This window comes from Phoca vitulina, unplaced genomic scaffold, assembly GCF_004348235.1.
Source record: "Phoca vitulina isolate PV1807 unplaced genomic scaffold, GSC_HSeal_1.0 scaffold34, whole genome shotgun sequence".
Classification (NCBI taxonomy): Eukaryota; Metazoa; Chordata; class Mammalia; order Carnivora; family Phocidae; genus Phoca; species Phoca vitulina.
Window position 1 is genome coordinate 11,505,134 of NW_022589737.1, and position 23,913 is coordinate 11,529,046.

A 23,913-nucleotide genomic window follows, 5' to 3' on the forward strand; every position below is an offset into this window, starting at 1 on the left:
TGGGAGAGGGAGAAGCAGGCTTCCCGAGGAGCAGGGAGCCCGATGCGGGGCTCGATCCCAGGACCCTGGGATCATGACCTGAGCCGAAGGCAGACGCTTAACGACTGAGCCACCCAGGTGCCCCTAAACCATGGTTCTCTTGAAAGGAAGGATAATATCTAATTTACTCAAGATTTCCAATGACTTGCACAGGTCTTGGTGCTGGAGAATTGCTTTTCGAGACTGGTTCAAATACTCATTGAATTTTTCTATTTTCTCTGTGAAATTTTGACAAACGGTCAGTCACCCAGATGCACTTGAACACTCCCTACAATGGAAAGCTGTTTCCTGAGTTCTCTTTTTAGAATACTTGATGATAAAATTATTTTTAAACCTTAATCTCAATCTTTGTGACTTCTTCCAAGATTCTATCTTTGGCCTTTATAAGACATGAGTCCAGTCTTTTTTTGCCCTGATATTCCCAAAGGCCTCATTCAAAGTTCTGCTAAACCTGTGCTTTTCAAACTGCCCTGTTTATCTAAATTATCTTGCAGTTTTGTTAAAATGCAGATCCTGATTGAGGTTCTGCATTTGTAAACAGCTTTTAAAGTGGTCCAAAGGTCACACTTGGGAGGAACAACACTCTGATCTAAAACATTTTTCAGAGGATAGGGTTTCTAGTCTCTTCACCAACTTCATCTTTCTTTGGGATAAGCTTGTTTGCCAAAGAACTCTTTCAAGTGTGGTGATACATAAAGCTTTATCATACTTCACTTGGTGTACTAAAAAGGTGGTTCATTGTAAAGAGTACTGAGTTTCAAAGAACGACACCTTGTAGCTCTACCACCAACAACTATGTGACATTCGGTCAGAGAAACTAACCTTCCAGTCTGTGTTCTTTCCTAAAAAAAAAAAAAAAAAGAGAGAGAGAGAGAGACACCCAGTGGCTGTGTCTAGTAGTATCAGAGGATCACGTAACAGTGTAAGGGAGAACATTTCCTTAGTGGCTGTTGACCATACATTTGGGAGCCATGATTTAACTTCTATCGGTACTGTTTAATGTTTCACTGATTCTTTTGCCATTTACATCAGAAATTTGCAAACTCAACTATAAAACCCCTGGAGTCTTTAATATAGCTATCCAGTAATACCTACTAGGTACAAGGCACTGGGCTAGGTATTTTATACCTATTTTCAGAAATTTTCACACACCAAAAATTAAAAAAAAAAAAAAAGTCTTTCTCCTTTAACAGCCAAGTTTGGTTGAATCTTACTTTTTTGGCTTTTCTGCTCCCTGTGTGCCTATCAGGGAAGATATTTATCAGAGGATATCCTTTTCAGATAAGGTTAGACTTCAGAAAGATCAAAGCATAGGAGAAGCTACCCTCCCCACATATTCAAGAAGTTAGTGGTCAGATAACAGCAGAGAGAAGAGTCATGATTCTGCTATAAAGGGGTTGATATGGCCCCAGTCTCCAAATTTGCAGAAATTTAGACTAAGTCATTTCCATACTTGTTCTAAAAAGCCCTAAGTGTTCTAGGGAGATGCCAGATAGGCTGTGGGCCTGGATGAAGGAAGGAAGGCATTCTTTAACACACATGTAAGCACACATTCTAGTAGCTTGGATCATATTTAACATATTGTTTCAAGTCAGATTTATTTGAAGAAATAATTGTTACTTCAAAAATGCTTGAAAGGCATTTAAACTGTATATTTGCTAAGGCAACTTATGATTCATTCATTCTGTGAAAAATCTTTCTGTAAATAGGTGATTTAGTGAATATTTAAAACCATAATGAGGATTGGGAGATAGGCTGTTATTTTTCTTTCTCTAGCCCAGCCTACCCTGAGAATCTTTTTCAGTAGACAGGCTTCCGGCAATTTGGAGGTAGAATGTTTCAGATAACTAATTTCTATCAACAAGCAGAGTCCTGCTGAATGCCATGCTTGACTCATTTAACCTAAACATCCAGAAACAGCATTCACAAGCATTCAATTTTAGTATTTTGGGGATTTGTGTTTCCAAGGGCATCCTACATAAAGAGGTTTCAAATGTTTTCATCTACATTTTTTTTTTTAACAACTTGAACCATTGTATAAAAAACTTGGAAAAGATTTTGCTTCTAAATTTTTGGCTGTGTGAAATTTTAACAGTACAACTTCTTTGGCTCAAGAAATTCAACTGTTAAGTATAACATAGCTTATTTTGGGGTTATTTTGTGTTTAATGGTTTAGAAAGTTGAGTTCTTCAACATCATCCTTAAATCATTCAGCTCAATCAACCAAGTTTTTATAGGTCCAGTACTGAGGAGAGCAAATCTGTGTCTAATCCTTAAGAACACATAATATCCGTGTGTGGGGGGATATGTTTACTCCACTGATATATACATATGTATGGTGAACCATACATTCACAGGATATTAAAGAATGAATTCCACTATTCCTGGGCAAGAAGACAGAGACAGAAAACAACCCAAGCCTACAACTGCATTATCTAAATCCTGAAACAGTTTACAATGATTATTCCTTTGCTAGTGAATTTATTCATTTAATGAAAGGGGCAGGCCGTGGTGTATACCAAGCTGATCTCAACTGCCTGAAACCCAGCAATGAACTAGTGATATGTCCTGCTCCCAGATCCCAAAATTTAGTGGAGAAAAACGTGAAAGTATTTAAATCTTGAATAAAAGTGACTTAAATTCCAAAAAGGAGATAAGGTGGCTCCAGTTCATGTCACGATCTTGTGGCTGATTTTGTTACTGTTTTCTTTTTTTTTCACTCTTAACTAAATTTTATACTTTATTTGGATATCATGAGTTTTTCCACTGATGTCTTCTTTCCTTTCCAGGATCTAATCCAGGGATTCACAATGCATTCAGCTGTCTGGTTTCCCAGTTCTCCTTTTATCTGTGACAATTTCTTATTTTTCATTACCTTGACAGTCTGGAGAATTACTGATTTAGTATCTATCTTGTAGAATGGCCCCCATCCAGATGTGTCTGGTGTTTGTTTATGATTAGACTGGAGATATGGGTTTGGGGAAAGAAAACCACAGAGTTGACAAGCTTTTCTCATCACATCATATTATGGATTACAAGATAACCACATGGTATCACTGATGATGTTAACTTTTATCACTTGGTTAGGATAGTATCTGACAGGCTTCTCTGTCAAGTTACAATCGTTTTCCATACTCTTTTTGGAAATTAGTCACTAAGTCTAACAGCCCATCCTCAACAAGGGAAAAGTTAAACTCTACCACCTAGAGGAAAGAGTAAAATAATTCCAATTATTTGGAATTCTTCTCTAAAGAGTATCTGTCTCTTCCCTATTTTACATGTGTTTATATAAACAAAATTTATTGTCCTTTGTATCAGTATAGATTCATGGATATTTTATAATTTGGGTCATAACCCAATCATCTGATATATTACTTATTTTGTTGTTCAAACCATTCTAGTTTTGGCTATTGGGAGTTAGTTTTTGTTATTTCTAAAATATCAGTTATTATAAGGGAGTCCAGCCTAGGTTGATTCCTTACAACCCAACATTCTCAAACAGTGGCTGATCCACGATGATTTCTAATACCTATACGAGGAGTCCTTTCCTGCTTACTCATACTGGAATTTATTCACATTAGTCTTTTTATCTCAACAGTCTTGTGTCATGAATTTATTGCTTCTCTTCTAATACTGAGGAAGGTACAATCCAGTTGAGCAAATCAAGTTGTATGCTCAGTGGACCTATTATTAATCTGTCAGGCTTACGTTTCTGCAAGGTAAGTGTTGCACTCCAACAATCCACTTAGCAGCACAAAATAAATACATGATTCTCTTTTTTTCTGATACAGAAAAACAAAATTTTAGGTAGAAGTCAAATAGTGACCCAAAGGGTCATAAAACTAATAAAAAACTAAGGGTGTAGTTTTCATGCTGATACTTCTTCCATAGCACATTTGTAAACTTTTGCAAACTTATATTTTCGGGTAAGCCTGCATACCTGTTATATTTGATATTTTGTTTGTGGCTCATCTACTTCTCTCTCTGGTAGACACCTGCATCATTAATAGGTACCAACATTAACATTTTCCTGATCTGTCATAATGCCAATTTCTCAGGGAAAGGTCCAACTGTCAGGAAAAGATTATTAATTCTATGATTTTCCACTCAGCCACACTCAAAATGACCATTCACAGTATTTGAAACTTTGTTTTTTTCTCTATATGAATCCAACACAGTGGCTCTTGAAGTACAAAGACTAAATTAAAATGTGCTTACATGGTTTATTTTTTAAGTAATTTAAAATACAGTGTCAACATACATTAAAGATATGTGGCAATTGAAATTAGGAATAACATGAGGTTATTTACATATTTTTGTATATGTGTGTATATATACACAAAGTGAAGACAAATACAGAAACACTACAAACAATTCAATATGATAATTTACTGACAATCATTTTCATCATATTTATTAATCTGTCATGTTAGTGGCTACAAAAAAATTCCTAGTACTGAAATATAATATCTAAATATTCAATTTTAATATAAACTATAGTACTTCAAATTTTAACAGTATATAAATAGGATTCTGAATTTTTTAAAAAATGTCATCTTCCCTGCCAAACTCCCTATTTAGTTGTAAAGGTTTCAGATCTTCCTGAAGTCACAGCCCTCAATGTGATGATATCTGATTTTAAGCATAAATCATGTGCAGGCAGTGTTCTCTGTAAAAAGGTAAATGAAGATGCAAAGCCATATATAAAACTTCTAACATGCTGCCATAGAGAAAACAATGCACACTTTTAATCTAAGAGACTGAATGGATTTAAGGCAAAGTCAGGCTACTCTCAACCCTGGGAGGGTAAAGCCCAAAGGAAACACTGCTGAGAGATGGCAGATGGTACAAAGGGGAGAAAGTGGTCATAATTAGGTGGTGTCAGCACCTTTGGCCCCCACCCCCCCCCCTCACTTAAATTCCTAATATAGCCCTATAATGAACATCTTGGATGATGGATATTTATGTTTGTAGTAACTATAAATGACTCCTGCCTTTTGGGACTCCTCAGTAAACACATAGACTCCATTTCTCCCCATAGCACCAAGAATCGTTCTACCTCTCAACCTGGCATCTCTCTTGAGGGCCAGGGAGGGAAGTGATGACCTACTGGCTTCCCTAACTAATACAACAGCTTCTGAACACTGTTCTAGGATATTCAGATCGGTTTTCTGCCAATGGCTCACTGCGAGTGCTGTCAACATTCTTATTTGAAATTCCTGATTTAAAACAGTGGATGCAGCTGCCATAAAAAATGAAAAATCTTATTTATTATTGATCTGATCCTTTAAAAGCACATGCCACTTATAAGCCAGAGTTCATCTAAGATTGCACATTTGAAGCAGGGAGATTTTGGTGACAACTAATGGATACAGTGAATGTATCAACTAAGACCAGTTGATAAATACCTGGTAAAAGTCTGTAGGTCAACAGGAGACAGGCGGGACACAGACTATTCAAAAAGATTAACTTCATTTGTAAAAATGGTTTTGATTTTTGAAGGTAACCAAAAAAGATAGGAACCAAAAGTAAATAGCAATTTTTACCATAATGGGAAACCTTTAGTCAAGTGCAAAATAATTTCTGGACAATAGTAAATTCTCTTGTTTTTTTCTTTACCAGGAGATATGATTTGGGGTCCTACTCAGTGATGTTACTAGATCATACATAGTAACGGCTGCAAGTTACCAAGGTACTGTAAAAACAAAGAACAAAATCTGACTGTAAATGGTCTTACTGACTTGTAAGTCAATAAGTCAATAAAATATAATTCAAATTGGAGCTCTAAATGCTAATTAAAGCATCCTGAATACATAATTAAGGGGCATACTACAGGTACCGTTGTTTGAAAGAAGGCTCTGAAGGACTCTCCTACACCAGCATCCATAGGAATGACATCCTTCTCATATCAGAAATAAACACAGACCTGAACAACGAGGCTGGGAGTAATAAGGTGAATGAGGTTATCACCACAGGATTACGGTGCTAAACTTTTTTTCCTTACAACCTAATGGACTTTTTTTTTTTTTTCAACCTGGTGTTTTTTTAAAAGGCGTGCTGCAATATGTAAAACCAATTATCATAGAGTAAGCATAAAAGCTATTGTGTATCTTTATTTTCCCTACTTGGGAACTTGGATAGTTTGAGATTATAAAGTACGTTTTTTTTCCTCCACCATCTCTGAAAGAGCTAGCCAAGAAGCCACTGTTGAGAAACTTGGTTGCCCTCACTCACATTACAAAGCACAGAGAGCCAAGACAACTACCAAAACCACTCAAATCAAACAAGAAGAAATGGCACTTCCTCATACTTCATGGACTTCACAGGAATACAAAGATTATTTTACTTTTCAGACATTTACACAAAGAAAAGCCTTTAGTTAACTGACTAGTTTCTATAAACTTGGTAGAGTTATGGCATAACAAAAGAGTCACTTTTTAAATACATAAATGTTTTGTACTTGATATTTTCACATTGTACACAAGATGATTAACTTAGACTTATCAATCTCTCCCTCACACTGATTATACTGTAAGAGGTGTTTAGGGTGTCCACACTGTGCATTCTGAAGGTGTGCATGTGGCAATTCTAACGTATCTTCATATTGTCCCCGAAAAGCTAAAGTTTCATCATTAAATGTGGTTACAACTTTTAATGTGATCCTGTTTCAATGACTGCCATCACCTTCTTGTGTAATTAATACTTCACGTAATTTAGAGCACGTGTCTTGATTTTCTCAATGCTCATAAACACCTCATCTGTAGGAAACTTATTTCTAAGGAAAAGCAGCATTAGTCTGTCTGCAGTATATGGCCATGACTGACTTACACATATAATCAATATGAAGGAAAAAGGACCATACCCATAAGTCTATAATGTTAAAACTGCAAAAAGAAGTACAATTTGAAAAAGCACTTGTATGTCTATTTCAAAAAAGGGACCATAGTAAGTAATGCCACAATAAATGCCTCAGTATGAGAAAGGAAAGCTGGGCTTCACATTCATGTCTTATACAACAAAACCTTTAATTCCTTACTGATCATCAGCAGAATTAGCTCTCAGACAACTCAGAGGAAGGAACACTCTGGTCTGTGTTAAAATAAAATGAAGGCTGAGATTTCTCTATGCAGCAGCAAGTGAAGTAGAATTCTGAATCTTTCTTTGGAGTCAAGTTGGTCTTTGAAAGAAAATCAATTTGCCATTAAGAGGTTCTAATCTAGTAGGATGCCAGATGATGGCAAGGGTGTTTAAACTGAGAGTGTCATATAACTAAGGGACTGGTACATTGGAAAAACTACCTTCTGTTCCAGCAGAGGGTAGTCAGGGTGTTAGCAATGTTATTATTACTAGTAAGGGCCACCAAGGATCTAGAGACCAAAAAGCTCTAGCAACACCTGATTATAAGTATACAAAGATCAATAGCAGGAGGTAAAAAATAAACATTTATCAGATTTTTTCATTATATTACTAATTTTTACAACATTAAATATTTTTCATTCCTTTATTTCAATGCACTGATACTTATTTCTGGTTGTGACTTTGCCTACAGTTATTCTTTTTAAGTTCTAATCTAGTATTCCATTTTTAATTTTAAAAGCATAAATGCTCCAAGACATAGTTGTGTGTATATGTGTGCACACATAATTTAACCTGTTAACTCTAGAAACATTCATTTAAAGTAGAAGAAATTGAGACTACAGATTATATTATCACATAAAAAGAGTTCTATGCAGTCAATACCTGAGTGTGTCTGTACAGTGGAGAACTCCGAAGTAACAAGTAAAATATCATGGCCCAGTGGACCAGTCCTGTGGGGGGCAATGGTGAGCAACCGGCTTTTTGGAATCTTGAGAAAAAAGGCTCTTTGCCACATGCAGGTATTTATAGAAATAACATTTTAGAATAATTGAAATAGAAATAACAGAAATAATGGCTGATGCATGACTAGATGTTGGTGATACATTTAAATTGGTAGTAAATACCTATTTCTATGTTTTATAAATTCAGTGAATTCTTAATAAAGGCTGTAAACTGAAAAGCATAAAAGAAAATCATGTACAGATTTTATTCCTGCTAAAGATGACTAAGCAATTTTAAATTCTGTGGCTCAAAATAATTTAAGAATCCTGTATCTTTATGTTTGGTTTCTATTGCAATTAAGTGTAGAATTTAAAATGCATAGCTTTTCTACTAGTGTCTTTAAAAAACATCTTATTCATTTGTACAAGAATTTCTCAAAAGCCAAAATTAAAATTAGATAACAATAATATATGTTGACACTTTACAGTGTCACAAGTACAATTCAGGCTGCATGCCTTAAAACTGCACTTTTTACACTGTTTTCCTATTACTGTAGTTATATTTTGTGATGCCACTAGGAGACGATATATGCATATGACTTATCATGTTGATGTAGTAAAATTACATGTTATGTGTTGTTATTTATATGTTAATATAGTACAATTTCATAAAATCCCCAAATTATAAAGATAGCTTTATACATCCTCTTAACCAGGCGTCAGCAAACCAAGACCCATGAATCAAATCTGGCTTACCACCAGTTCTGTATGGCTCATCAGCTAAAATACTTCTATTCTTAAATGGATTTTAAGAAGTTAAAGAAGGATGACATGCCAGGACATGTGAGAATTTTGACTTTCAAATTTCAGGGTCCATAAATAAAGTTGTATTGGTACTAAGTAAGCCATGTTCATTTGCTTATTCATGGTCTATGGGTGCTTTCTGCTACAATGGCAGGGTTGGGTATTATGGTGAAGACCTTCACGGTCTGCAAAACTCCCAAATATCTACTATCAGGCCTTGACAGAAATAGTTTGCTAATCCCTGCTATGCCCATAGAAGGCATCTGGAATGCTGAATGGAGTGTTTATATTGAAATCAGTGTATGACTTAATTTGATTTCATTTATAGACATCATATACATTATTCCTTTTGAATATCATCTACTTGGTAAACAAATAAAAATAAACTTATGTTAAAAAAAAAAACTTATTCCTTGAAATGTTTAGGACCAGCAAAACAATCATATATAAAAGAAGTAAATTCTTAAGAAAAAAAACAAATGAACAATTTAAATTACATTTTTAAGTAATGATTTCAAGGTTCCTCAGAGAATGCCAGACAGTAAAGGACATATCTAAAAATCCTTATAGCAAATTTCTAGTTTCCAAATTTCTGGGATACAGTACTTAACACAGTATTTGAGATTCTACAATTGTTATGGAAGAGACAATGTGTAGAGTTACTTATCAGAAAAAACAGGGGAAGAAAGATTTTAAAATAAGAAACCAGTCAAGAAGTAAAAAATAAAAAGAATGGCATGGCAAGCAATTTAAGCATTTTTTTTTCTTTTCCATTTATAGGGAGCTACATAGTCTGCTGGTGTAGAAACTTAACAGAAATTTACTTTTCATTTAGTGGGCTGATTCCCATATCTGTGTCAGATAAAATCATAGCACTTATTATTGTTACCATGGATACCATGAAGATACTGCCATCCACTAAACAGTATTAGAAGAAGACAACATAGTTTTCTGGAACTAGTCCTGTTTTGCCTTCATAAGTTGCTTTCAACCATCCTGGTTCCACTGATGGGTACACTGACAAAAAATAAAAAAAAAAAACAAATGTCATTCAGTCAACATTAGCCTCAAATAATTATATACATAAATGGGTAAAAATCCACATCAGATTGCATATATACACTCAAGTTGTCAAAACAACGTCACAGCACCTTTAAGGCTGGAAATGTCCTTTGCATTCATGTAACCAATCTCTCCTCCTCCCCAATCCCTCCCATCCTTCCATCTTTCCTACCTCCCCCAACCCTTGTTCCCTCTGCCTCTCTTGAATACATAGGAAGAAACTGGGCTGCAGAGGAATGTGATGCATTCACTGGTACAGGTTATGAGAGGCAGAGCCTGGACTAGATTCTGCGTCTCCTGGCTTCTATTTTAGCTTCTTTTCCCTACACTATTCCTTCATCTTCCCCATGATAATGAACTTAAGGGAAGGGAATGGGTAGACTTACCATTAGAAAATATCGCCCCCTGTGGGAAGGAAAGCTCATGGCTGTGCTCTGCTTTACAAGAGTACATGGCTTTGGCTTGGCTGAAAGAGCAAAAAGCAATTTATGAAATCCACAACACTCAAGTACATTTATACTTTAAATTATTCTTAAAATTGATACTAGTTTTTAGTTGTAATTGGAGTATAATATACATAAAACACACATGTAAGTGTGCATAAGAGCATCTTCCACAAACTGAGTACACTTGTGTAACCAGATCAAGAAATCAAACATTGACAGCACACCAAAAACCTGTCTTGTGTTTCCAGGAAATGTCCCCAAGGGTGATTAACCTGGCTTATAACAGCACAAACTGGTTTTAAAGAATACTATTATATAAGAGTATACTGGCAAACAGGCCATTTTTACACTTATTTAGATATTCATAGGTACCCTAAAGCTTTTTATGTACTTTCTTTTCAGACTATCAGAGGTGAGACCCCAAAATTAAAGGCCTACAGAGTATATTAAATAAATTAAGTGGGCATGATACAAGAAAAACGATAGGATAAATTGATGATAAATGGCAACCAACAACAGCCTCATTGTCAAGGAGACAATGAGGACAGATGGAGGCTTTGTAAACCAGAGCCTACACCCATCTCCTAAAGTAGGAAACCAACACTCACATGAGAATTCAGACTCAATGTAACCAGATACTCTTTTTCTTAAGAGAAGCCAGAATTTCAGAGTTTTATATGAGATCTGTTTTTAAATATTTGAGTCTATACTAAAAAGCCATCAACTGAGGCTGCTCATCAAGTCACCAGTCAAGTCACCTTTATTCTTCAACATCCAATTACCTTGGCAACACAATGTGCAAGTTATTCTGACTTCACGTACTTCTCACCATCTGTATCACAACCAGAGTCCAAGCTAAAGTCATTTCTGGTGTGGCTCACTAAACGGCTTCCTAGCTTTCTAAATCCTCTAGCCTTCCTATTTTGTCTCCTTACAATCCATTCTATACAGAGCAGCCAGGGGGCAGCTTGAAAAAGGTTCTGATGATCATGTGATGACATTATTTCCCTGAAAACAACCCTTCAACTGGTTTCTAAAGGTAGCCTCCACACTACGCATAATCAGGTACCTGTCAGTATCTCCTGCTTCTTCCATACCTGCCTCTGCTCACCTACTACACTATAGTCACACTGGCCTGCCTTCACCTCCTCAAACTCATTCTCACCTCAGGACTATCAGGGCTTTGTCCTGAGATGTTTTCCTTAAGATTTTATTTGACAGAGAGAGAAAGCACAAGCAAGGGGAGTGGCAGGCAAAGGGAGAGGGAGAAGCAGGCAGAGAGAGCGACGGGGGGGGGGGGGGGGCTCAATCCCAGGACCCCAGGATCACAATCTGAGCTGAAGGCAGATGCTTAACCAACTGAACCACCGAGGCGCCCTGAGATGTTTTCCTCTTGATCTTCACATGGCTTTGCACTTCTAGTTCATCTTAAATTTCCTAAGCTTTGCTAATGGTTAGGTGTTCCTGAGCACACACTGTAAAATAGTTGCCTGGGGAATTATCATACTCACCTGTTTTAAGTCTGCATGGTGTTAATATCTGGTATTCTGTTGTTACTATTGATATTTCTATAATCTCCCCCCAATTAGAATATAAGCTCCATGAATGATGCTTGATGCTTAGTAACTCAGTATTTGCTGAATCAATAAATGGGAAAAAAGGTAAGATGCTCTGGGCTCTGTTTTCTACATGATGAGTCCTTTTAAGACTGAAGGCACCCTGCCTTTCCTCCCTGAGGTCTCAGTACTTTACCTGCAAAAAAGCATCAGCAAGCAGTGTTTGCTATCTATAACTCTCTCAAAGAATAGTGTAACATTATTTCATTTCCCTTTGGAGCTAGATGCTGGGTCTTACTCCCTACACTTCCAGAATGAGACTAGGTCATTTATACTGGAGTTCCCAAACAGATATCTGAAAATTAGAAAGTTAAAAATTAGAGAAAAATTATGTTCCTACCCCCAGAGTCTATTTCATGAGGTGAGTCTCAGGCTGTACTTTCAGAAAGTTTGCTAGGACAGCCTTCAGCAGGCAGATTTAGAAATGACTACGGGGCGCCTGGGTGGCTCAGTCGTTAAGCGTCTGCCTTTGGCTCAGGTCATGATCCCAAGTTTCTGGGATCGAGCCCCACATCGGGCTCCCTGCTCCGCGGGAAGCCTGCTTCTCCCTCTCCCACTCCGCCTGCTTGTGTTCCCTCTCTCGCTGTGTCTCTGTCAAATAAATAAATAAAATCTTTAAAAAAAAAAAAATAGAAATGACTACTAGCCCAATGCAACATGGTCTAAGGAAGAACTGAGGAAGTACAGGTACCCAGAGAAGGACAGGACTCCTACACTAAAGAGCCATGTGTATGTGTGTGTATGTGCATGCATGCACATGAATGCGTGTGCACGGATGTGTTGGTTGACATGGGCGTGGGTGTGCGGGAAGAGGATATTGCCAAGTTATGAAGACTTCTAAGAACCAGTTCATGGTAATCTTAAATAGACAGAATATTAGTTTTTCCTATAAACCTTCCAGTCAATTATAATCATTTAATCTAATATAATTTGGTATAATTTGATCTGACATAATCTGATGTCTGATGTAATTGAGGGTTCCAGAGTCATTTCTCTAAAAATATGTAGATTTCTCAAAAAATCAAATCTTCTAACAGCAAAAATTTCCTCTAATATTAAGTCTTACTGCTTTGAATCATTAGGAGATGCGTAAGGTAACACTTTTCAGTTATAGAAATCATTAAGATATAATAATCTTACAATGATATAATTTTTAAAATTATATTCTAAATGCAACCGAACTATTTTTGTTAATACTTCAGACATGAATGTTCTCTCTTTAGTATTTTATGGGATTGGATAGCAAGGGGGAGGCATGTAAAATAATTATAATCCTAAATAAATGGATATTGTTAAATGTGTCAAAAATACATAGCACAAAATATTATCTGTCATGACTTTTCAATTATTTGTGCATATGACTAGACAGGTATAATTTTCTTCTGCTGAGATCTATAACTACAGGTGTTAACTCAGCAGAGAGCTTTGATGATTTAATGTAGAAGTCTGTGACAGTGAAGTTTTCTCTCCAGGTGTTAATGCTTCCTCTTTTACTGCCTTGGTATATTGAAGATGTGAAAATAACACTGTCACCTATTGAGTCTCTCTTCAGAAAATCCTAATATCCTTTAAAAAGAATTTTGAAAATCTTGCTTCTTATTGCATAGGAAAGTAAGGTAATGACACTCAGCATCCTGAAAGCCATTCCTTCCCTTATCATCCAGAGGATGGTCTGTTCACAAGACCCATTCCTAATTCTAAATGCTATTACTGATGAGTAGACTTACAAAGGTTTGATAGGGTGAATGTGTAAAATTCACAATGCTTATCTTAATATAAGCAACATTTTAAAATGTCTCGTAATCAAAAGTGATACAATATTTTCTGGAGAGCCCCTTAATGATACACACACACACACACACACACACACACACACACACTTTTTGTATGAAGGAAGGAGAGAGGCACACAGATATAGTTAAAAAGGTGCCAAACTAGTAACATATAGAAAAGCTAAAAACAGAAAAATCACGAAGTCTTCATGAGAAGATTTAATAAATTAACACACACCAATCCAATAAAGCACTAGGCAACTACTACAAATAATAAAGTAGAATACATGACATGAAACAGTGCTAGCACATAAAGTAAAAATTTTACAAAAAAATGTGTCCTTGCAAAACCCCTAAATTGCCCATGACTCTTTACGATAAATACTGCATTTGCTTTCCGGTCACTGTTTGGAGAGTTCTTCAGTTAGTCATGTGTTCCTTTCTTAGGCTGTTGTCAACAAATACTGGCTGTTTCTGGCTTGGATGTCTGAGTATTGAATGCCTTGATGCTAAAGAACTCCCATGGGAGCCTGTAGAGTTAGTGCTGCTTATGTCAAAGGCACGTGTATTGCAACTCCACTGAAAATGAAGTGAAAATGTGAGTAACAGAGCGAGAGAGAAAATGTCCACATATGTGTGAGCAGGCAGGGGAGGGGCAGAGGAAGAGGGAGAGGGAGAAAGAGAATCTCAAGCAGTCTCCATACTCAGCATGGAGCCCAGCGAGGGGCTCGATCTCATAACCATGAGATCATGACCTGAGCTGAAATCAAGAGTCTGATGCTTAACCTACTGAACCACCCAGGTGCCCCAGTAACTGAGTCTTTTTAAGTTAAAAATGAGTATTTTATTCATTTATTTAACAATTTTGTTGAGCATCTTCCCTGTGTTGGGCACTATGTTGGAACAATATAGTGAATACAACCTTCAGGGCTTTTCTGTGTTTATCACAGAGGAGTGGTTCACAAAGTATAGTCAAGGGGAACCTGGATGGATGGGTAGATGGGACCCTGAGAGGACATTGCTCTGATAGCAAATGAAGTGTGTATGAGAATCCATTTATTTCCTATTATACCATATATTAAAGAGGTCTGTAAAAATGTGAAATAATGTAACTCTTTGTATTAGAAAATATTTTTCATAAAATTTATTTTAATATGTAATGGCCTTTAAAAAATATTTGTTATTGTATTAATGGTGCTTTGGTGGTATTAAGGAAGAGAGGTGTCAGTTCTGAGCTCTTAGCAGTCACCATCATTAAGGAACGAAAGCAGACTGCAGCATGGCCACAACAGAGGAGTGGGCTCCCATGTGGCCTGGGTTAGTGGTAGATGTGAAACAATTTCTGTTGTCTTAAACACATTAAGAATATGGCCTTTGGAAGAGGTAGGGAGGCTAGACCCTGTTGTGACCTGGGGGTACACACATAAACTATTTGCCTCAGTTTCACAGAAAAGGGTGACCCCCAAATGCTGGAGGACTTGTGATTATCGGTGACTTAGGTGATAGGAGTTTGAATTTTGAAAGGAAACAATTACTTCCTTGGTTCATCTTCTATATGTAGAAATGAAGCCCAAGAGAAATTAAAGTTTGGAAAAGTGAGGCTAGAATCTACATCTCATGATTGCTGGTATAAGACATTTCTGGTGACTATTTGGATATTAGCTGTGAAGTCTCTTAATAACACTGAAAAAAAATCACTTCTATTATTGATAATTGTTGACTTAAGTAAGAGTGAATAATCACAATTCTGTCTTCTAACAAAAAGTGTTGCTATTATCACCCTTTAGTTGCATTAGCTTATTCTTTTTTTAATAAATTCATAAATTTAAAAAAATTTCTGTTTAAATTTCTAATATAATAAATATAAATAAGGTATGACCCACATAGGAGACGAACCATGAGAGACAATGGACTCTGAAAAACAAACTGAGGGTTCTAGAGGGGAGGGGGGTGGGAGGATGGGTTAGCCTGGTGATGGGTATTGAGGAGGGCACGTTCTGCATGGAGCACTGGGTGTTATGCACAAACAATGAATCATGGAACACTACATCAGAAACTAATGAGGTAATGTACGGTGGTTAACGTAACAATAAAAAAAAATAAAAAAAAAAAAAAAAGATATGACCCACATAAACAAAAGCTCTTTGGGGGTCCTCAATAATTTTTTTTTATGTATATAAAGGCTTTCTAGGACCAAAAAGTTTGAGAACCATGGTCATCGATGAGATTAGGTGGTTGTGAGCCAAAACGTTAACAGTGGTTATCTTCAGGTAATGAAATCAGAGGTGGTTTCCCTTCACTTTTTTTAGATGATTATTCTCTACATTCTCTAAAAGAAGAGAAAGTTGTTATTCTTAAAAATCGTGGATTCTTTTCTGTTTCTTAATGTAGCACAGTGATTTATCTTATGTCTATCTTGCATGTGTCACTATGCTCTAAACAGTGACAGCCTTCTTAAATCTCAAACTCACTGGACAAGGCGACTTTGTTGAGCTTTGTGTTGGTGCTTTGTAATTATAAACAAAACATTGGTTTGAAATTATGATAACAGAAACATGTTATTGCTTATAATGAACCAAGCACTCCCAATTTTCTCAATTCTCAAGCACATAATTCCCAATTCAACCCTCAGAAGATATCTGTGTAGCTTGCCTAAATTATGTTACTTTAAAAGTGGATCTTTCCCTCTGCCCAAGTATAACTAACGTTGAGGTAAAGGCTTTATGGATATCATTTTTCACATCCTTTTATAATGGTAAAACAGAACCTAGTGACAGTTGGCTCTTGAAGCCATTTTCCAGATTAAGGAGAACAACTGTAAATAACCAATGTCTGCTTAGGGATATGCTAGGTACTATGACATTTTTCTCTATTCGAGTGGTTCTCAAACTTTTTTTTTTTTTTTTTTGTACATAAGAATCACTTGGGGAGGTTGTCAAAAATTCGTATTCTCCACATCTCAGTCTCAGATATTCTGGTTTCAGGGTCTGCAGCAATGCAGGAATCTTCACATTAACAAGCTTACAGGTCAAGCTCCCTTGAAGAGTGGCCCCTCGTACTCCACTGAACCTGATTTCTTAAAGATTTCCAGTGATGCCTTAGAGATTAAAACCACTATCCTCTAATGATCTCCTTCACACTTTTGCTTCTACCACTCTGATCATTATTTCTGATCATTCCTTCACATTCTTCTCTGCTTGAGCTTTAAATCACTTAAACCATTCACCAAAGACCAATACTGGCCATTTTTCCTTTTTTACTCAGTAAGTTCCATCACTGAGTACCTTTACCTTTATCATCTTTGCAGTGTAACCGCTCTGTAGAACTTTCTCAAATGGCACCAAACTCCATGCTCTGTCCTGGTTTCAGTTGCACATTTTTTTTTTTTTTTTAAGATTTTATTTTATTTATTTGACAGAGAGAGAGAGAGCACAAACAGGGGGAGTGGCAGGCAGAGGGAGAGGGAGAAGTAGGCTCCCCACTGAGTAGAGAGCCTGACGTGGTGCTTGATCCCAGGACCCCAGGATCATGACCTGAGTTGAAGGCAGACGCTTAACCAACTGAGCCATGCAGGTGCCCTCAGTTGCACATTTCTAACTGCCTTTCAGTGTTCCTCAGGCTCCTCAAACATTATGGTCAAAACTTTCCTTTCCCCTCCTATGTACTCACAAGCTAAGATCAGAAACTAAATTACTATTCTTTTTGACACTCAGTCTCAAAGACTTGGAATTTTCTTTACCTGTCTTTCATTCCCAAAGTATCAAAGCAGTTGTCAAATCCTGCTCTGATCCATAAAATTCTCCTTATAGTTTTTCATGCTTTTGTTACTGCCCTAATTAAGGCACTTTAAATCTCACCAATTCCATCTTAAATGTTCTTTCCACTTCACAACCTCCTAGAAAAGCCACTGGATCTGTTCAAGTATATCCATGATGAGATGACCCCTCTGCCCAATGACCCAGACTCTGCAGTAACTCCTGTAGGTGTTACTTTCCTGTTTTTCAAAGCCATCCACTGAAATCTCCTACTTGGTCTCTTTCCCAAACATGGCTAGTCATCCTACTACCCACTACTGGCTCTATCATTCTTCAAGATCCAATTCAGGGGTAACCCTAAACTCCCTAGAAAGAAAGCAAAATAAGCATTATAGTTTAGTAAGGGAAATGCCCTCAACTTCTATGTGTTGTTCACTTGTATTTAATGGTATAAAAGAGTATCAGGTGACTGTTAATAGTTAGTGATTAAGTACCATTGATGTATTAGTTAGAAGCCTTTGAATATCTTAAGCAAGCACCTTAAATAGTAACAATAATAGTTACTATTGTAGACCATCTACAGAGAACTTACCAAGTACTTCAAATACATTACAGTATACATTTACAACAATTTGTCAAAAGAACTATGACCTTCAATTTTATAGATAGAGAAAATATATTTCCTAAATATGTAACTCTAAGGTTACTATAACTAGGAAGTGGTAGACCAAGAATTTAAACACGGGTCTATCTGACCCTGACGTCGGTTGTGCTCCACTGTGCCTGTCTCTGGGTGAAAAGTTCTGACACTGTCAGCACATGGTATGGAACTGTTGACCAGTAAAGACTCCAACCTTCAGTGCAGAGTGAGCTCTAAGTTTATGCTGACAGCCATTAGAAGTTGACTTAAGAGTATAACCTAAAAGCATATTAAAAATGCATAGGTTGATTGTTGAACATCTGAGTATATGACAGTGTTCTGATTTACTCCATTAAATGGCTTCTTTTCTTAAAGTTTTTATTATTTTATTTTATTTATTATTTTTTTCTTAAAGTTTTTAAAGGATTCTCTCTGATACAGAACTTGAGCACTTAACAGATTGTCTAGAGCTTCATAATAAAAAGGCTCCACCTAGTGGAGCAATTCAACTATAGAGCAAGACAGAAGTAGCAAAGTTAAATCCCTTACACTAAAGCCTAAAAATGATGACAGTTTCAGAGAAATGATGTTTGCTCTGACATGCACAGTATCTAGTTTTCACCATCCCTTGATAAAAGGGAAGAAAGTGAAGATACTATGGATGGAGGTAAAGTAAATGCAAGTACTGGGATTTGTTCGTAAGTTCAACACATTGACCAACATCCCAGTAAGATACCAAAGTGGCTCTACTCTGTGAAGTCAAAAACATTAATACACAAAGTCCTAGCCCTGCTAGGACTTGGGAAAACAGTACTACACAAAGACCGCTGCTAGGACTTGGGAAAAAAAAACAAACAAAAAAACCAGAATTTGAAGGTCAATGTTATCCCTAGTAACTAGAACAAGCCCAACATCGTGTAGGTAGTTAATAAACACTTGCTGAAAAAGTCCATATACTTTTAAAAGGTCAATAAAAAATTCTATGGTTGAATAACTTTTTTAAAATTTTAATTCCAGTATAGTTAATATACAGTGTTATATTAATTTCAGGTGTACAACATAGTGGTTGAATAACTTTTAAAATAACTATACAGTGATACTTCAATTAACTGTGATTCCTTTACTTCATAGCTTTGATTAGCCAAACACGGGAAGCTCAAAACTGCCTTTGTACATCCAAAGGAAAAATCAAAGTTTGTTCTTTAAGTGCTCTCATTTATATGCTCTTTCAATAGAAAGCATTTATTGAATGACTCAGACCTGTTGCTGATGGTAAAACAAAACAAAACAAAAACAGACATACCAAAACACTAAAAAAATTCCATTACTTCAGACATATTCAAATTAAAAACCAAAGCCCACTGTGGATGAGAAGATCAATTTGGAACAGGAGGAGAGGAAAGCGAAACCTTAGAAGCAAGCAGATTATTAGTGGCAAGATGTAACAACCTATGTCCTTTTAAAAGAGAGGAAGGTAAAATCTGGGAAACCTGAATGAAGACCTGTACTCAAAAAAAGAGCTGCTTAGGCCAAACAGCTCTACAGCAACACAGTGGCCATTAAAAATAAGCGTATTTTTCAATGCATGTTCATAAAGCTTCTTCCAGAAAAAGTTCTATAACTTTTAAAAGTCAAGAATATACTTCTGAGGCGCACCTGGGTGGCTCAGTCAGTTAAGCAGTTAAGCGTCTGACTCTTGGTTTCGGCTCAGGTCGTGATCTCAGGGCTGTGAGATGGAGACCTAAGTCTGGCTCTGTGCGCAGCAGGGAGTCAGCTTGAGATTCTTTCTCTCTCTCTCCCTTTGCCCCTCCTCCCATTCATGTGCACATTCTCTCTCAAATAAATAAATCTTTAAAAAAAATTTCAAGAAAAAGAATACACTTTTAAAAACTTTCCAGAAATTGTCATCAAAGGAGTCTTTGCCGTGCCAAGGGTTATAGCAACTTGTATCTTTCAGAAAACTTGTTTAGAACCCTTCTTTTGTGAAGATTTTAGTAAATGAGGCATCGCTGGAACAGTGTGATAGGCTAAATACTGTTTACAGACATGACCAAAATTTTCCCTCTGAAGAGACAGTGGGCGTGGATTTGACCATCGGCAGACCTGAAGGTCAGAGCTGTCAAAGATGACCCAACATGTCAACAAAAGACAACGATATCACCACTATTTTATTTATTTATTTTTTACTTTAAGGTTTTTGAGAACTTACCGCCCAAAAGAAACCAGCTTAAGTGAACCAACATTTTCAAACAGTTGGGCTTTTGCTGCCACACTGAAAAATAATTTTAAAATGCAAGTTCCATTAAAATTGATCAGAAAATCATTCAGTTCAAAGTATAATTCGGGGTTATCAGTTAACACAAACCAAAAATAATTAGTTAAGAACTGTCCACAAAATCTGACCTGAATTTTAATTGTTTTAAGCTTTAATGTGAAAGAAATTTTTAGATCTAGTCTCCAGCTCATAGAGTACCAGATGTAATAAACCTATGGCTACCTCCCCTGGGGATCTTACTGTCCTCATCTTTTCTACTTCAGAAAACTGTGGGAGCAGTAAAAAAGAACATTTTCTCCCCACTCAGCTTCTGGCAGTGATATTGACCCCTGTGGAACCAAAGGAAAGAATCAAATCAGCAAGACAAAAGAACTGTTGTTCATTCTGATAGCTAAGATAAAACTAATTCTAAAATGTTTCATATTTTTTTTAAATATTTGAACATAGTTCTTAAAGTGAAAAGAGGGAACTCTGAAACATTTGTGGATTCAAATCTTATTTCAAATCATGGGAGGGAGCGCATGATCTATTTGAAAAACTGAGACTATATTAAAACTAAGGCACCCTGGGGTAATTAGAAAAGTTTCTATACTTACTAAAAGAGAATTTCAAATTCTGTGAATGATGTTTTAAATTAGATTTTTAAAGTGTATCTTATTTCTTTAATTGACAAACTTTTCTCCCACCGTCTAGGCAGTTGATAATATGAAGGGTCATTTTACACCTAATACAGAATATATATTCTCTCAATTTTAATTTCTACTTCATCAGTACAATTACAAAACAGAAGCAAATCTTCTCTTTCCCTCACAAAGGATGGAATTTATATTGACATATTGGCTTAAAATTTATTTTTCCGTAATGGCTAGAACTGTACACACTGGACAGTAGACAGATTTATAAATATAGTATTTGTCTATATAGTGGTAGTTGGATTTCTGACCAAGAGAGATAATGTATGTCAAACACACGCTATAATCAAAAGGTTCTTGTCAAAGGAGGTGATGAATGAATGAATTTAAGATACTGTTCCTATGGAAACAGGCTTACCGGAATGCCTTACTGGACTTTCAGTGAATAATTAAATGGGCTCCTTAACTTTCCAAGTATTAGTTCTCATTATCTCTAAAATGAGGTTTCTACTACCTACTGTGGAGGGACATGAAGTACATTAAGAGATAATATATGTTAAGGTGCCCAGTAATTATAGCATTTGGAAAGCTCAGTAAAGGTCAGGAAAATAAAATGAAAGGGCTAAAAACTTTCCTTTTTAGATTTTGCTTACTTCTTTATCCAAGTTCCCATTTGCTCTTCTTTGTCCCCTTCCTATTTACATCTATGTACTCTATCCTATCGGCCTAACTTACATTTCTGGGTCTTTTGATTAAAAGTACTCTCTTTCACCTTTCACGCTCCTTGTTCTCCACGTAGGGGAGACAGATGATGGAGAGGAGAGAGAACAAACCCTCACAATGTAGACAGCAGTTGCATTTCTAACAGAGAGGTGGGGGAGGTGGGATATGGGCAGTTGGCTCAGCTGAGAGGCAGATGTCTAGCTTTTACAGAATGTCTAGTTTCAAAGCCCAGAACTACTATATTATACATCCAATCTCATGTCTTTAAATTAAGCCATAGTTCTGCTTGTAAGGCAAATGACTGAAATTGTATGTGTGTGGAATATATCTATCTTAAGCCTCCTCTAATTTGTAATATACCATTTGTAGAAGAGGACAGGGTCCTTCAGAAGTTGACTGTTCCCACACTACAGATGAGGCATTCAGCTGCGGGACTCCTAAAGGTTCTTTGGGACATACTCAACCCCTGTGTATCCCTAGATGATACAACAAATACAAACTGTCTCTCACTTACACAGATCCAGGTCGCTGGTAGCCATTGCTTGAGGCAGTGTCCAGCCTTAACCTCCTGCACATTTTTGGAGGCAGGTCTGGGTGTGGTGGGGCTTTGGGCATCTCTTTGGAACCTAAAGAAGTTAAACTTTGAATGGATCCACTGTAGCTCTTGCTTCCTAAAGAGAAAACCCAAGAAAACAGGCAAGGTGCTATCAGACAAAATAACACCAGTAACACAGTACATGCACGTAACAAAAGGAAGCATTTTTCTCTAAGCCCAAATGAGAAGGTACAGAATGTTCTTTGAGCACAGCAGCCCATCACTCAGAGAGATCACAATCTACAGTAATTACAAAAACATCACCTCACGGAGATGGAAAGATCCACGAAAAAAGTCCCAGTGCACAGTTTTAAAAATCCTAGCTCAGGAACAGCATTGTTAGCCCCTTCACCATTAACTTTTCCCTCCTTAATCATGCTGAATAATCCAGCAAGTGATACAGAGACAATGACTTTTATATAACCTCAAATCTGGTTTACCTTCAGCTGCAGAGATGGATCTGAGAGAGGAAGCTGAGGCTCTTTTCAGTCCTGAAAGCCCATACGGCCCTTTCTTGACCAGGTCTATGGGTGGGGAAACATCCCCTGGGCTGGTGACCGAGGCAACGCTCTGGCAATCTGATTCTGCATCCGTTTTGGTTGCATCCTCTTTAGAACTTGATTCAGGACTAGTTGTCCAGAGTCCAAGACTTTTCTGTCCATTGGAAGGTGATGGGGATACAATCCAAGGAATCCCTCCAGATTTCTCCCTGGGCTGGCAGGAAGCAGACTTGGTTGTGCTGTTTTGCTCAGAGGAGTGAGAGGAGAGTGACTCAATGCTCCCCATGGGTGTGCTGTCTGGGCTGCTGCTGTAAGAGTCACCTGGGTGGGAGCGAGAAAACAGCAGCGGCTGTCTACTGAGACAACACAACCAAACCCTTCCATTCTCTCTCTCACACGCGCTCAGCGGCCACCTGATCCCAATGGAGTAACAGGCCTGTATCCAGTGTGAAAAACCGCCATCCGTTCTGGAGAAAGGCTTTAGAACATGCATTTCAACTTAGTGAATGCAGTTTTCAACACTATTCAAGGAAGATTTTATATGTACCCTGACCCTATGAAATAATGTTACTTCTTGAAGGATTAGTGAGCTGGCTTGAATTCACACAAAATTTGCTTCTGGGGACACCTGGGTGGCTCGTCAGTTAAGTGTCCAACTCTTGATCTCAGCTCAGATCTTGATCTCAGGCCTCACTACTTAAAAAACTTGCTTCTGAAAAAGAACTCACAAATAATAGTAATAAGATTCTTTGATGACATTACAAGAGATCGCTGGAAGGAGGGATTTTACAGACATGTTTCTGCCTTTATTTTCCTGATGTTAAGTAATTCTGAGTTAATGCATCTGAGTCCTTCTTCATTGAAAGGCACCAGTCATGTCAGCTACAAATTAGAAGCTGCTTATATTTTTAAAAGAAAGGACTTTTTCCAATCAGAGAAAGACATGTATCATATGACCTCACTGATATGAAGAATTCTTAATCTCAGGAAACAAACTGAGGGTTGCTGGAGTGGTGGGGGGTGGGAGGGATGGGGTGGCTGGGTGATAGACACTGGGGAGGGTATATGCTATGGTGAGCGCTGTGAATTGCGCAAGACTGTTGAATCACAGATCTGTACCTCTGAAACAGATAATGCAATATATGTTTAAAAAAAAAAAAGAAGATAGCAGGAGGGGAAGAATGAAGGGGGGAAGTCAGAGGGGGAGACGAACCATGAGAGATGATGGACTCTGAAAAACAAACTGAGGGTTCTA

General features: G+C 37.1%; 1 protein-coding gene across 2 annotated transcripts in view; it reads right to left on the reverse strand.

Annotated features, from left to right (window-relative positions):
• Positions 1-209: 209 nt before the first annotated feature.
• Positions 210-23,913, reverse strand: part of ARHGAP42 (Rho GTPase activating protein 42) — a 292,609-nt gene continuing 268,905 nt past the window's right edge. For both annotated transcript variants that reach the window (XM_032426433.1, XM_032426432.1), the window contains 5 exons: positions 22,599-22,979; positions 22,078-22,234; positions 20,143-20,205; positions 10,091-10,170; positions 210-9,659 (listed from right to left, as the gene is read on the reverse strand). In XM_032426433.1, the coding sequence (XP_032282324.1) occupies positions 9,571-9,659; positions 10,091-10,170; positions 20,143-20,205; positions 22,078-22,234; positions 22,599-22,979 (770 nt within the window). In that variant the 3' untranslated portion in view covers positions 210-9,570. The remainder of the gene's footprint in view (positions 9,660-10,090; positions 10,171-20,142; positions 20,206-22,077; positions 22,235-22,598; positions 22,980-23,913) is intronic.